Raw genomic sequence first — 14,398 nt, 5'->3', positions numbered from 1 at the left:
CAGTCCAGGCCATTGCTGCCATGTCCCCTTCTGTGGTTTAATACCCTCGATTGGAAAGGCTCCTCCTTGCTGTACGCTGCAGGATTTAGGAGCTGAGACATTAGTCAATGGAATCTACCCCTGTGGCTTCTCTTCTCTGGAGAGAACATTCTTTGACAGTCATGATTCAGAGATGCTGGGTTATAGTCCAACAGGTTTAATTGGAAGCACACTAGCTTTCGGAGTGACAATCACCTGATGAAGGAGCGTCGCTCCGAAAGCTGGTGTGCTTCCAATTAAACCTGTTGGACTATAACCTGGTGTTGTGTGATTTTTAACTTCTTTGACAGAGGCTGCAATCCTACTCCATGTAACAGTGTTAGCAGTGAGACCTGCAGCATCCGTCTACAGATCAAGCAGGGGCTGGAGGTATGGTGAAGGGAAATTAATCCCATCACATAATAACAGAATACAGTGCTGCTTCTTGTAAACTTGCCAGGATTCCTGAAGAAGGGCTTATGCCCGAAACGTCGATTCTCCTGCTCCTTTGATGCTGCCTGACCTGCTGTGCTTTTCCAGCAACACATTTTTCAGCTCTGATCTCCAGCATATGTAGTCCTCACTTTCTCCCAGTCTATGTACAGTTCATAATGGACATGCAGTGTCTGAAATGTGCCCACGCTGTGGGTGTATCCAACAGATGCTTGTGCTAGCAACACATCTCTCTGCACCAACACATACTTTCCAGGCCCCCTCCATTCCAAATCACATCTTGCTGGGAGGAGGGGAGTAACCAAACTGCTTCCACTCTGTACATCTCAGCCCAACACATGCTATTGTGACGAGACACGGTGGGGGTTTTGGGAGGAAGCGAGGGTGTGGTATGGACTATGTGTATTCACAAAGGTGTCCACATCCTGTCGGGCAATGGGTGTGGAACTGAAACCAGTCCATGAGATGCTGCAGGTGTCCTCCATGTGTACAGCCCTGGCACCAAACAAAGAGCCCCTTCACTGCGTGGTGGCACACAGCACATGTACTGGCACCACGCCGACACCTAGCAACAAAGAGCACAGCAAATAAAAAGATATAAATAAATATCTGTGCACCTGGATTCGTTTACCTGTACCACACTCCCAGACCTACCTTGTCTCTTTCTGTCTTGTCTGCCCTCCATGTACCCCCCCCCCCAATCCATCTCTCCCTGTCTGTCCGCCACTCTGTCCCTTCCTCCATCGCCCACCCTCACTCCCTCCCTCTGTCACCCGCCGCCCCTCCCCATCTCTCTCTCTCCCTCCCTCAAGGACGATGGGCAGCTCCCAACACTGCCATGGATACCCGATGCAGCTGGCAAACCCCCTCGAGGGTTTACTCATGGCGGAGTTCACTTACCTCTCACACATCCAGCCTCGAGTGTTCATTGGCCGTTTGCAATTGTTGCAGTTGACGTGCAGGGTGGTCGAAGCCTGGTTCAGGCATGTGATGGATCTGCACGTGCTCAGTTTGATCACCTCGTTGGCTACATTCCAGAGTTGGAAGCGCTGGAGAAGGTCAATGTAGGAGGTGTACCAGTGTTCCTGGAGGGTTTCAAAACAACAACAGTTATAAATCCTACCAATTTAAATAGAACATTCCAACAAGCAAACTAACTCCTTATAAAAAAAATACAAACCTGGAGACAGAAGCAGACCATTCAGCCCCTCAAGCTTGCCAACTATTCGATAGGTTCACAGCCAATCTCATTGTTGTCTCAAGTGCCTTTTCGTATGTGTGAGCGTGTGAGAGTTTGTGTGCGAGTGTCCGGTAATCCTTGATTCCTTTGCACATCAAACATCTCTCTAACTCAGCCTTGAATGTGTTCAATCATTTATTCTTTCATGGACATTTATTGCCCATCCAGCAGTTAGGAGTCAACCACATTGCTGTGGGTCTGGAGTCACGTGTTGGCCAGACCGGGTAAGGACGACAGATTTCCTCTCCTAAAGGGCATTAGTGAACTAGATGGCTTTTTACAACAATCAACAATGGATTCACGGTCATCATTAGAATCTTAATTTCAGATTTGTATTGAATTTAAATTCCACCATCTGCTGTGGCAGGATTCATATTTAAGAGTATATTTAAGACCAAGATGGAGAGGTTCTTGAGTATCAAGGGTTACATGGAGAATGGGGTTGAGAAACGTATCAGCCATGGTTGAATGACGGAACAGACTTGATGGGCTGAATGGCCTAATTTCAGCTCCTGTGCTTTATGGTCTTGTGGTCCTCTCAACATTACCTGGGTCTCTGGATTAACCATTCAACAACAATACCGCTAGGCCATCACCTCCCCATAGGCTCCATCATGAAAGAGAATTCCAAACATTAACCACCTGCATCTCAATCCAAAATAGGAGAATCCACTCTGCAGCCACTGAAGTGCAGGGATGTACTTCGGAGGCTTATATGGCTCTGGTCAGTCCACATTTGGAATATTGTGTGCAGTTTTGGGCCCCATATCTCAGGAAGGATGGACTGGCCCCTGGAGCGTGTTCAGAAGAGATTCACAAGAATGGTCCCAGGAATGAAAAGCTTAACACGTGAGGAACTTTTGAGGACTCTGGGGCTATACTCAATGGAGTTTAGACGGATGAGGGGGGAATCTAATTGAAACACACAGAATACTGAATCGTTTTCATTGGTAGAAGATATGAGGACCCGAGAGCATAGCCTTAGAGTAAAGGGAAGACCTTTTAGAATGGAGATGAGGAGAAATGTCATTAGCCAGAGAGTGGTGAGTCTATGGAATTCATTGCCACAGAAGGCTGTGGAGGCCAGGTCTTGAGTATATTTAAGATGGAGTTAGATAGGTTCTTGAGTATCAAGTCTTATGGGGAGAAAACAGGAGAATGGGATTGAGAAACTTCTCAGCCCTGATTGAATGGCGGAGCAGACTCAATGGGCTGAATGGCCTAATTTCTGCTCCCATGTTTTCTGGTCTAAGTGGGAAGAGTGTACCTTGTTGTGGGGGGGTGATGGTCACATGATGTGCCACCACTCATTCCAGTTTCAGAAAAACATCCTCTCAGGACCTACCCTGTCACCCCACCTCACAACCCTTTAAGTTTCAGTAATAAGGCACAGGAGCTAATGTAGGCCATTCAGCCCATTAGCCTGCCCCTGCCATTCAATGAGATCATGGCTGACCTAATAATCCTCAACTCTAGTTTCCTGCTGTTTCCCCATAGCCCTTGGCTCCCTCACTGATTAAAAATCTATCTCAGGCCTGTATATATTTACTGACCCAGCACCAGCTTTTCCAGCACTACTCCAATCTATATTTACTGACCCAGCCTAGCCAGGCGAGACACAACGGAGTCAGCTTGTCCCTGATGACATTTGGCCGTACCTGTGTCTGCTCATCAATTTCCTTTTTGATCCTGTCTCCGAGTACAATGAGGACAGAGATTGCCATCTGCACGTCGCCTTGCTCGGCGTAGAAGCACATCATGTCCCTCACGACGAGGTTGAAGTAATCGGCGGAAAACCCGTGCTCAAAGGGCAGCTGCGAGACGGAGACCAGAGAAATGCCCTCGGTCGGGGTCAGTGACACCAGGTCTGCTTCGTTGCCGCTGATGTGGGGCGAGTCAGTCTTGTCCTGGAAGTGGTCGAGGGTAGTCGGGTGATCGAGAATTTCGTGTCGCAGTGGGAAGCCTTCTTGTGGAAGGATGAACTCGGAGTCCTCTCCTGCAAACAGCAAAATGAGTCAATCTGGAAGGATGTTCTCCTGTCACAGAGGAAGCTGCCTCTGAATCTCCGAACGAAGACAATTAGAATAGAACAGAACCCGTAGAAAGAGGCCATTCGGTCCATCGACTGCCAAAGACCATCCCACCCAGACTTACCCCCTCCTACCTTATCCCTGCACTTCCCATGGCTAACCCACCTAGCCCACACATCCCTGGACACGATGGGCAATTTCCCATGGCCAATCCAACTAACCTACACATCTCTGGGAGGAAACTGGAGCATCCAGAAGAAACCCACACAGACACAGGGAGAACATGCAAAGTCCACACAGACAGACAGACAGACTCCCAAGGCTGGGATTGAACGCACGTCCCTGGTGCTGTGAGGTAGCAGTGTTAACCACTGAGCCATCGTGCCACCCATGTACCTATCAAACTCCTCCAGAACCTGACAGAGCTCTGTTAGCCCGCTGGTCATTGCCTGGTTTACAGAAGACCCACTCCCCAGTCAGATTGGATTTTCCTGATACTCAGCGAGCTCCTGCTCAGTGCCGGAGCCGACGCTCACTCACCTGGAGCGTTCTCGTGGCCGATAATGAAGAAGTCATCTTCATCACCTTCACCATCGCCAAACAGATAGTCCGCTGGCGCATCACTCCCCTCCGTCTCCTCGTTCTCTGAAAGGAGGGGAAATGCTGAGAGACATTGATCGACACAAAAAGCATCCTCATATAAAACCTCAGTACGAGAGCCCAGCGGGAGGGGGGAACACAAAGGTGTGATCAGGCCATGCTACTCTGCAAGATCTCAGGGCTCAAGACCCTGAGCAGCAGTAGGCCATTCAGCCCCTTGAGCATGTCCCACCATCTGAATGGAGCATTGCTGCTCTGACTGTGGCCTCAGCTCCTCTTCCCTGCTTGGCCACCTGTGACCCTTGACCTCCTCGTCAATAACAATATCTTTTTGTTCACCTGTGAGATGTGGGTATTGCTGGCTGGGCCTAGTTGCCCCTTGAGAAGCTAGTCGTGAGCTGTCTTCTTGAACTGCTGCAGTCCATGTGCTGGAGGTAGACCCACAATGCTCTTGGGGAGGGAACTCTGTCTAAATCCAGCCTTGCGTACAGTCAGTCACGGAGCGAGTGGGAACAGAGAACCCCACAAGCTTCAGGGATCACACGAAGGATTGTAAAAAGCTGATTCCTTATCCCCCATCCCACAGAACCGGATTCTTCAAGACTTATTCTTAGAAAATTTCCAGCCAGTGAAAGGTTACCAAGGTAAATGAAAGAGGCCAAGGGTTAATCAGTCACATTCTAATTGAGCAGTGGAGTGGGCCTAAGGCTGTGAATGGTCTATTGGCATTGTTGTGAACTACTAAATGTGGCAGGGCAGTTGGGCACAATCAGAAGGGAGGTCCTGAGAGCAGTCCACATTAACGGTTCCTGTTCTCGCAACAGTCACAAGCACAGAGGTCTCCTGCTAACCCCCACCAAGGGGAGGTGATAGCCTGGTGCTATTATCGCTGGACTGTTAGCCAGAGACCCAGCTAATGTTCTGGAGACCCGGATTCAAATCCCGCCACAGTAGATGGAATTAAAAGTCAAGTGATGACCATAAATCTGTTGTCAATTGTTGGAAAAACCCGTCTGGTTCACTAACGTCCTTTAGGGAAGGAAACTGCCAGCTTTACCTGGTCTGGGCCTACATGTGACTCCAGACCCACAGCCAATGTGGTTAACTCTTAATCTACCCTCTGGGTAATTAGGAATGGATAATACATGTTGGCCTGGCCATCATTCTGTGAATGATTAAAAAACATGCTGCTCCATTTTGAACATCACATGGAAGGAGCACTGACAGAGAGAGAGAGAGGCAAAAGTATACTCTATACCTGGACTGTGGGACTTTGTTATCAATCACCAAGAGTGACTGGGCAGCATCACTTCTGACTGAGCTAAAGGACAGAGCTACTAGACTGGGTGCACGACCAATCCAACAGGAGGGAAAATCTACTTGGTTTCATTGTCATGAACCTCCCCACAATAGTCTCTGACCACATTGACTGGAGTGACCATCACCCAGTCCTCGTGGAGACAAACTGTCACACTGAGGCCACCCTCCATCACACTGTGTGGCTCTGCCTTTGAGCCGAAAGGGATTGATTCAAAACTGGGCATCCATGGGTCCTCCGGACAGTCAGCAGCACAGAAGAAGAATCATAGAGATGTACAACATGGAAACAGACCCTTCGGTCCAACTCGTCCATGCCGACCAGATATCCTAAACTCATCCAGTCACATTTGCTAGCACTTGGCCCATTTCCATGTAAATCCTTGCTATTCATATAGCCATCCAGATGCCTTTTAAATGTTGTAATTGTACCAGCCTCCACCACTCCCTCTGGCAGCTCATTCCACACATGCACCACCCACTGCACGAGAAAGCTGTCCATTTGGTCCCTTTTAAATCTTTACCTTCTCGCCCTAAACCTTTAGTTTTGGACTCCTCCATCCTGGAAAAAGACCTTGATTATTCACCCTATCCACGCCCCTCCTGTTTTTATAAAGGTCACCCCTCAGCCTCTAGCACTTCAGGGAAAATAGCCCAGCCTATTCAGCCTCTCCCTGTAGCTCAAATCCCTCCAGTCCCGGCAACATCCTTGTAAATTTTTTTCTGAACCCATTCAACACATCTTTCCTATAGCAGGGAGACCAGAATTGAACACAGTCTTACAAAAGTAGCCTAACCGATGTCCTGTCGGGCCACAACATGACATCCCAACTCCTATACAGAATACTCTGACCAATAAAGGAAAATATACCAAATGTCTTCTTCACTATCCTATCTATCTGTGACTCCACTTTCAATGAGCTATGAACCTGTGCCCTGAGGTTTGTTTGTTCAGTGACCCTCCCCAGGACCTTACCATTAAGTATACAAGTCCTGCCCTGATTTGCTTATTTCCAAAATGCAGCACCTCACATTTATCCAAGTTATACTGCAACTTCCAATCCTCAGCCCATTGGCCCATCTGATCAAGATCCAGTTGTACTCCGAGATAACCTTCTCCATTGTCCACTACACCTCCAATTTTGGTGTCATCTTCAAATTTGCTAACCATTCCTCCTAGATTCACATCCAAATCACTTATATAAATAAGAAAAAGCAGTGGGCGCAGCACCGATCCACTGGTCTCAGGCCTCCAGTCCAAAAAAACAATCACCACCACCACCCTGTCTCTTACCTTCAAGCCAAGTTTGTATCCAAATGGCCAGCTCTCCCTGGATTCCATATGATCTAATGTTGCTAACCAGTGTACCATGCGGAATCTTGTCAAATACCTTAGTGAAGTCCAGATAGATCACGTCCCCCAATCTGTCCTCATCAATCTTATTTGTCACTTCTTCTAAAATCTCAACCAAGTTCATGAGGCATGATTTCCCACACACAAAGCCATGCTGACTACCTCTAATCAGTCCTTGCCTTTCCAAACACTTGCAAACCCTGTCCCACAGAATCCCATCCAACAACTTACCCATCACCAATGTCATGCTCACCAAACTATAGTTCCCTGGCTTTTCCTCACCACTTTTCTTAAACAGTAGCACCATATTAGCCATTCTCCAGTCTTCTGGCACCTCACCCATGGCTATTGATGATACAAATAGCTCAGCAAGGGGCCCAGCAATCACTTCCCTAGCTTCCCACAAAGCTTTGGGGTATATCTGATCAGGTCCCAGGAATTTATCTACGTTTATGCATTTTAAAACATTCTGCACCTCCTCCTCTACAATATAGACATGTTTCAAGATATCACTATATATTTATCCAAGTTCTCTTGCTTCCATATCCTTCTCCACTGTAAATACTGACACAAAATACTCATTTAGTATCTCACCCATCTCCTGCGGTCTTGTTGAGGCCCTATTCTCTCCCTCGTTACTCTTTTGTCCTTAACATACTTGTAGAATCCCTTTGGATTCTCCCTATCCTTATCTGCTAAAGCTATCTCATTTCCCCTTTTTGCCCTCCTGATCTTCCTCATGAGTATATTCCTATTTCCTTTATACTCTTCTAGGGATTCACTTGACATACCTGACATATGCTTCCTTTCTTTTCTGGATCAGAGCCTCAATTTATCTAGTCATCCAGCATTCCCTACATTAACAGCCTTTCCTTTCACCCTAACAGGAACATAACTGTTTCTGGACTCTCATTATCTCATTTCTGAAGGCCTCCCATTTTCCAACTGTTCCTTCACCTGAAAAACAGCCTCTCCCAACCAACTTTTGAAATATCTTGCCTAATACCGTCAAAACTGATCTTACTCAATTTAGATCTTCCACTTTTAGATCTGGTCCATATCTATTTTAAAACAGGAGAATATGATCACTGGCTCCAAAGTGCTCCCCCAGTGACACTTGCCCGACCTTATTTCCCAGTAATCCAGAGGCTCAGTTTAATACTCTGGGACCACAAATTCAAATCCTAAACAAGACGGCTGCTGGAATTTAAATCCAGTTCTTCAAAATCTCCAAGCTGTCTTAAGGGATGGTGACCGTAAAACCATTGTCAATGGCCAGAAAACCTAAACTGTTTCACCAAGTACCCTTTAAGGAAGATCTGCCAGCCTTACCTGATCTGATATACTCCAGACTCACAGTAATGTAGTTCACTCATACCCACCCTCTGAAAATATCTCATGGGCCACTCAGTTCAAAGGCACTTAGGGCTGGCCAACAAATACCAGCCTAGTCGGTGAGCTCACAAAATGGCCGATCATTAATTCTGAGACTGAGGGGGAATTTCTTCATCCAGACGATGGCAAAGCTTCAGAATTCTCCATCCCAGAAGGAAGTCCGACCTTGAGCATTTTAGAGACTGAGATATTTTTGAACAACGAGGGATATGGGAAAAGTGGGATTGAGGTGGAAGACGAGCTGTGAATACTGGAATAAACTCAAGGGGCCAAATAGACCACTCCTGCTCTCAAGTTGCAGTGAGTAAAAGATGATTAAAAACAAGGATACCTTCGTTTGTTTGTTGTGAGGTGACGGTCGAATCCAGAGGGAGACTGTCCTGTCGGTTCTCCATCCGACCTCGCTCCAATTTGGCTTCACCTCCCAATGCAGCTGTACCGTCCTTTAATGTAAAGCTGCAGGGTCAGGGCGTGGGGCAAACGGAGAGGAGAACACAAGAAGAGAATCCTTTACAAACAATGATTTTGCCTGTCCTCAGATGCTGCCTGAATTGCTGTGCTCTTCCAGCACCACTGATCCAGAATCTGGTTTCCAGCATCTGCAGTCATTGTTTTGACCAATAGCAACACCCTACCCAGTGTCTGGTGATAAAACACGGGGTATAAGGGGGCAGTGGGAGAATCCTTACATCCAGTTTAAGGAGCAAAAGGCCTTTGTCAATTCGGGAATTACCATGTTCGAAATGTCTCAAACACTCCACTCAATGAATCCCTTGTTAAAAGATACCTTACTTGGTTCTCCTGTTCCATCCCTGCATCTCCCCATGGAGTCATAGACTCAGAAATATACAGCACGGAAACAGACCCTTCGGTCCAACCCGTCCATGCTGACCAGATATCCCAACCCAATCTAGTCCCACCTGCCAGCACCCGGCCCATATCCCTCCATACCCTTCCTATTCATATACCCATCCAAATGCCTCTTAAATGTTGTAATTGTACCAGCCTCCACCACTTCCTCTGGCAGCTCATTCCATACACGTACCACCCTCTGCGTGAAAAAGTTGCCCCTTCGGTCTCTTTTATATCTTTCCCCTCTCACCCTAAACCTATGCCCTCTAGTTCTGGACTCCCCCACCCCAGGTAAAAGACCTTGTCTATTTACCCTATCCATGCCCCTCCGACACTCCAGGGAAAACAGCCCCAGCCTATTCAACCTCTCCGTATATCTCAAATCCTCCAACCCTGGCAACATCCTTGGTAAATCTTTTCTGAACCCTTTCAAGTTTCACAACATCTTTTTGATAGGAAGGAGACCTGAATTGCACGCAATATTCCAACAGTGTCCCAACTCCTATACTCAATACTCTGACTGATAAAGGAAAGCATACCAAATGCCTAGGGGCAGTGCACGTTCAATCTGGATGTGTCGGCCGAGGGAGGAGGGTCAGGCTGAGAGATACAGACATGGGAGCTCTAATGGCTCCAAGCTGAGTCAGCAGAAAGCCAGGTCCTAGTTAAACATTTCAACTGAAGAACACAGTACTGGCTGGCAATGTAGCACTCCCTCAACACCGCAGGGTCCAGATAATAGAATTGTACAAGAAACAACGCAGCTAGAGGCCATTCGACTGATTACATCTCTCCCTGCTCTTTGCTGTCTAACTGTGTAAGGTAGTGAATGGGGTTAACACTTAGGCGTGCCCTAAGCACCACCCATTCTGATGATGTAATATGTTTGTGGGCAGACCAGCTTATAATGTCAATGGAGTGAGACTGGAAGATTTGATCTTCTTGGAATCATGGAATCCCTACAGTGTGGAAACAGGCCCTTCGGCCCAACAAGTCCACGCTGAAATTAAAAGCTAAGATCATGGAGATCTCAGAATCAATTGTTGTTAAAAACCCCCATCTGGTTCACTGATGTCCTTTAGGGAAGACAATCTGCCATCCTTACCCTGGTCTGGTCTGTGTGTGACTCTAGACCCACAGCAATGGGGTTGACTCTTCACAGCCGTAACAAGCCACTCAGTTCAAGGGTAATTAGGGAGGGGCAATAAATGCTGCTCTTGCCACATCCCATCAATTCATTTTTTATAAAATGTAAATGACAACCAGTTGAGAACATGTAATAAACATCATCATGTTAATGACAAGTTTCATCCAGCTACACCCGGATGTGGCATTCCGCTGTTACACCAGACCCTGTTGTTTCCTTCATACAGTCACAGAGTCAAACAGCACAGAAACAGACCCTTCGGTCCAACCAGTCCATGCTGACCATAATCCCAAACTGTCCAACCAGTCCATGCTGACCATAATCCCAAACTAATCTAGGCCCACTTGCCTGGTCCTGGCCCCTATCCCTCCAAACCTTCCCTATTCATAAACTTATCCAAATGTCTTTTAAACGTTGTAACTGTACCCGCATCCACCACTTCCTCAGGAAGGTCATTCCACACACGAACCACCTTCTGGGTAAAATATTTGCCCCTCATGTCTTTTTTAAATATCTCTCCTCTCACTTTAAAAACGTGCCCCTGAGTCTTGAAATCCCCCACCCTAGAGGGAAGACATTAACCCAAGCCATACCCCTCATGATTTTATAAACTTCTGTGAGGTCACCTCTCAACTTCCTACGCTCCAGTGAAAAACGTCCCAGCCGATCCAGCCATTCTTTCTAACTCAAAGAACATGGTAGTCTTAAAACATTGCCCATGGACACAGACTTGCTTTGACATTACCAGTCCCACAAAACTTGTCACTTCTGTTACTTCTCCAATTGCTATTGAACCTGCCCCTTCCTACAGGTGGTGCACTTCAGATTGCAGTTAATTGCCATCTATATCCTGGAGATATTATGCACAGTTAAAGATGGCAGCTCACCACCGCCTTCTCAAGGGGCAACTAGGGATGGGCAATAAATGCTGGGCCCAGCCAGTAACGCCCACATTCCACAAGGGTCTGTTTCCGTGCAGTTTGACTCTGTGACTGTATGAAGGAAACAACAGGATCTGGTGTAAGAGAGGAATGCCAGTTGCTGGTCTAACTGGATGAAACTCATGTCATTAACACAGTATTATTTATTACGTATTCTCAACTGGTTGTCGTTTATATTTTCTTTTTAAAATGAATAAATGACTGAATAAATAAAAAAAAACTTATTGTACAGGAAGTGTGACTGAAGTAATCCTTGCCTTAAGGAGAGATTGAAGAAACCAGGTCTGTATTCTCCAGGGTTGCAAAGAATGAGGTATGATCTTGTAAGCATTTTGTAAATTTCAACAAGGCATGATGGGGTAGCTATAGATAGGATGTTTCTCTAGGTTGGTGACTCTATAATTATGGGGCATAATCTGAGGATAAGGGGCTGGCCATTTAGGACTGTGATGAGGAATCTCTTCACACTTAGATCAGGGATTCTTTCAAATCTGTGCTACAGAGGGGTGTGGAAGCACCATCATTAAGCGCATTTGAGACAGAGGGGTTTCTGGAGACGAGTGATATTAGGGGATACAAAGATGGTGAGATGGTGCAGGAAAGTGGCATCGAGGCAAATTTTCTTTTAGTTTTGCATGGGATGAGGGTGTCGCTGGCAAAGGCTGGCCATTCATTACCCATTTCTAATTGCCCCTGAACTGAGCGGCTTGTTAGCCCATCTCAGAGGGCAGTTAAGAGTCAACCACATTGCTGTGGGTCTGGAGTCACATGCCAGCCAGACCGGGTCTTCCTCCCTAAAGGACATTAGTGAACCCGATGGGTTTTTATAGCAATGACAGCCTCAAGGTCACCGAGACGCGATTTCAATTCTGGATTAACTGACGTGAGGCCAGCATCAAATTACAAATGTAACGGTCAACTGCCTGAGATCATCCATGATCAAATTCAATGGGCTGAACGGCCTACTCAGGCTCCAATATTCCAACATTCCTCATGTCCCCATCCTGGTCCAGATGAGAGGTTCCTCCCATCAGCTCCTGTGCCGAGTGGAACACATCTGGGGCCCTCCTGACTCTGAACCTACAGAATAAGACCATGGTAGACAGTGACAGTAATCCCTAACCCTCCCTAAGATGGCACCAGGACAGCCAAGGCTGCGTTTCCGTAGAAACCCCTAGGAGAACCTGGGTGCTTTCCCCGTCCCGTTTATAGTGAAAATATCGGCTAATTAGATCCTGGCGAGTATTGGCTATTACACTTGGGCTTAACCCCACTCTGCTAAGAGAGAAGAGTCAGAGCAAAGTATTCTAATGAATCGAGCTTGCATTTACTTAGATTACTTACAGTATAGAAACAGGCCCTTCGGCCCAACAAGTCCACACCGACCCACCGAAGCGCAACCCACCCATACTCATTCCCCTACATTTACCCCTTTGCCTAACACTACGGGCAATTTAGCATGGCCAATTCACCCAACCTGCACTTTTTTGGACTGTGGGAGGAAACCGGAGCACCCGGAGGAAACCCACGCAGACACGGGGAGAATGTGCAAACTCCACACAGACAGTCACCCGAGGCTGGAATCGAACATGGGTTCGTGTTGCTGTGAGGCAGCAGTGCTAACCACTGTGCCGCCCACCTTTTGTGACCGCAGGACTGCTAAAAGCCCTGTACATCCAATGAAGCACTTTTTGAAGTATCGTTGATATTTCATAGGAAAAGCAGCTGTCAATTTGCTTGTAGGAAGCTCCCACAAGAGGGTTAACACCTGACCATTTGCTTTGGTGATGTTGGTTGTGGGATAAATATTCGGCTGGAGACTGGGGAGAACACACTAGCTCTTTAAACTTTGCGAGGGGCGCGAAGCAGACTCCTGCCAAAAGAATTATCCGACAGACTGATCCGTATCTGGGGTTGGTTAACCGAGGAGTAGCAAATACCCACGACTCGCGTCTATTCCCCAGTGAAAACAACATCATCAATGAGGCAGACAGAGTGGAGGCTGAACACGTCTGTTCTGTAGAAGGGTCACTGCACCCGAAACATTAAGTCTGCTTTCTCTCTCCACAGATGCTGCCGGACCTGCTGAGCTTTTCCAACAACTTGTTAGCATTTGAATAGCCCTCCATTCCGATACTCAAGTCACCAGCAAGAGAAACACCCTGTTATTGTGAACCAAAGGAATAATGGCAAGATTCAGTAAAAAGAAACAAAAGAAACTGCAGATGCTGGAAATCTGAAACAAGCACAGAGAAACTCAGCAGGTCTGGCAGTGCCTGTGGAGCGAGGAACAGAGCTAACTCTTCCTCAGTGCTAAAGAACAGCCACATCAGACTCAAAACGTTACCTCGGTTTCTCTCTCCACAGACGCTGCCATTTCCCCTCATCCCTGTCCTGAAAGGTTGGCCCCTATTTTTTAAAATAGTGACCTGGGGTTCTAGACTGCTGAGGAATCATCATCCCCACAGGCACTTGGTACAACATCTTGTAAATTCAACTAGATTCCCTCTCATTCTCTAAACTCGAGCAAGTGTAACAACTAGGAGCAGGAGTAGGCCGTCAGGCCCATCGAGCCCCCTCCACCATTCAATAAGATCACGGCTGATCTTTTCACGGACTCAGCTCCACTTACCCGCGCTCTCATCATAATCCTTGATTCCTTTACTGTTCAAAAATCTATCTTTGCCTTAAAAACATCCAACGAGGTAGCCTCAACTGCTTCACTGGACAGGGAGCTCCTCAGACTCACTAACCTTTGGGTGAAGGTTCCTCCCTCAGCTCCGTCCTAAATCTATTCCCCCCCAGTTCAAGTCGGCCTGGACTGTTCGATCGCTCTGCGTAAGATAAATCCCTCCTCTCTGGAATTAATCTAACGAACCGTTTCCAACCTGCCTCCATGGTTGAATGTCGTCTGAGGCAAAGGCCAGGTCAGAGGCCACAGTGCCCCTTCCGACACACTGTACCTGCCGAGATGGGGAGGAGGGGCGACGGTTCAGCTTGGGGGGCACCGTACCTGCTGAGGGGGGGGCAAGGGGATGGGACAGGTGCACA

General features: G+C 47.3%; 1 protein-coding gene across 1 annotated transcript in view; it reads right to left on the bottom strand.

Annotated features, from left to right (window-relative positions):
- Window positions 1–253: 253 nt before the first annotated feature.
- LOC122542287 (GATOR complex protein WDR24-like) overlaps window positions 254–14,398 on the bottom strand; it is a 26,967-nt gene continuing 12,822 nt past the window's right edge. Inside the window, exons 5-9 of the mRNA XM_043679882.1 lie at window positions 8,739–8,863; window positions 4,282–4,386; window positions 3,370–3,707; window positions 1,372–1,556; window positions 254–1,036 (exon numbers count right to left, since the gene is read on the bottom strand). Coding sequence (XP_043535817.1) covers window positions 868–1,036; window positions 1,372–1,556; window positions 3,370–3,707; window positions 4,282–4,386; window positions 8,739–8,863 — 922 coding nt within the window. The 3' untranslated portion in view covers window positions 254–867. The remainder of the gene's footprint in view (window positions 1,037–1,371; window positions 1,557–3,369; window positions 3,708–4,281; window positions 4,387–8,738; window positions 8,864–14,398) is intronic.

The sequence above is a fragment of the Chiloscyllium plagiosum genome, chromosome 39 (assembly GCF_004010195.1).
Source record: "Chiloscyllium plagiosum isolate BGI_BamShark_2017 chromosome 39, ASM401019v2, whole genome shotgun sequence".
Classification (NCBI taxonomy): domain Eukaryota; kingdom Metazoa; phylum Chordata; class Chondrichthyes; order Orectolobiformes; family Hemiscylliidae; genus Chiloscyllium; species Chiloscyllium plagiosum.
This window is presented reverse-complemented; position numbering and strand designations above follow the sequence as displayed.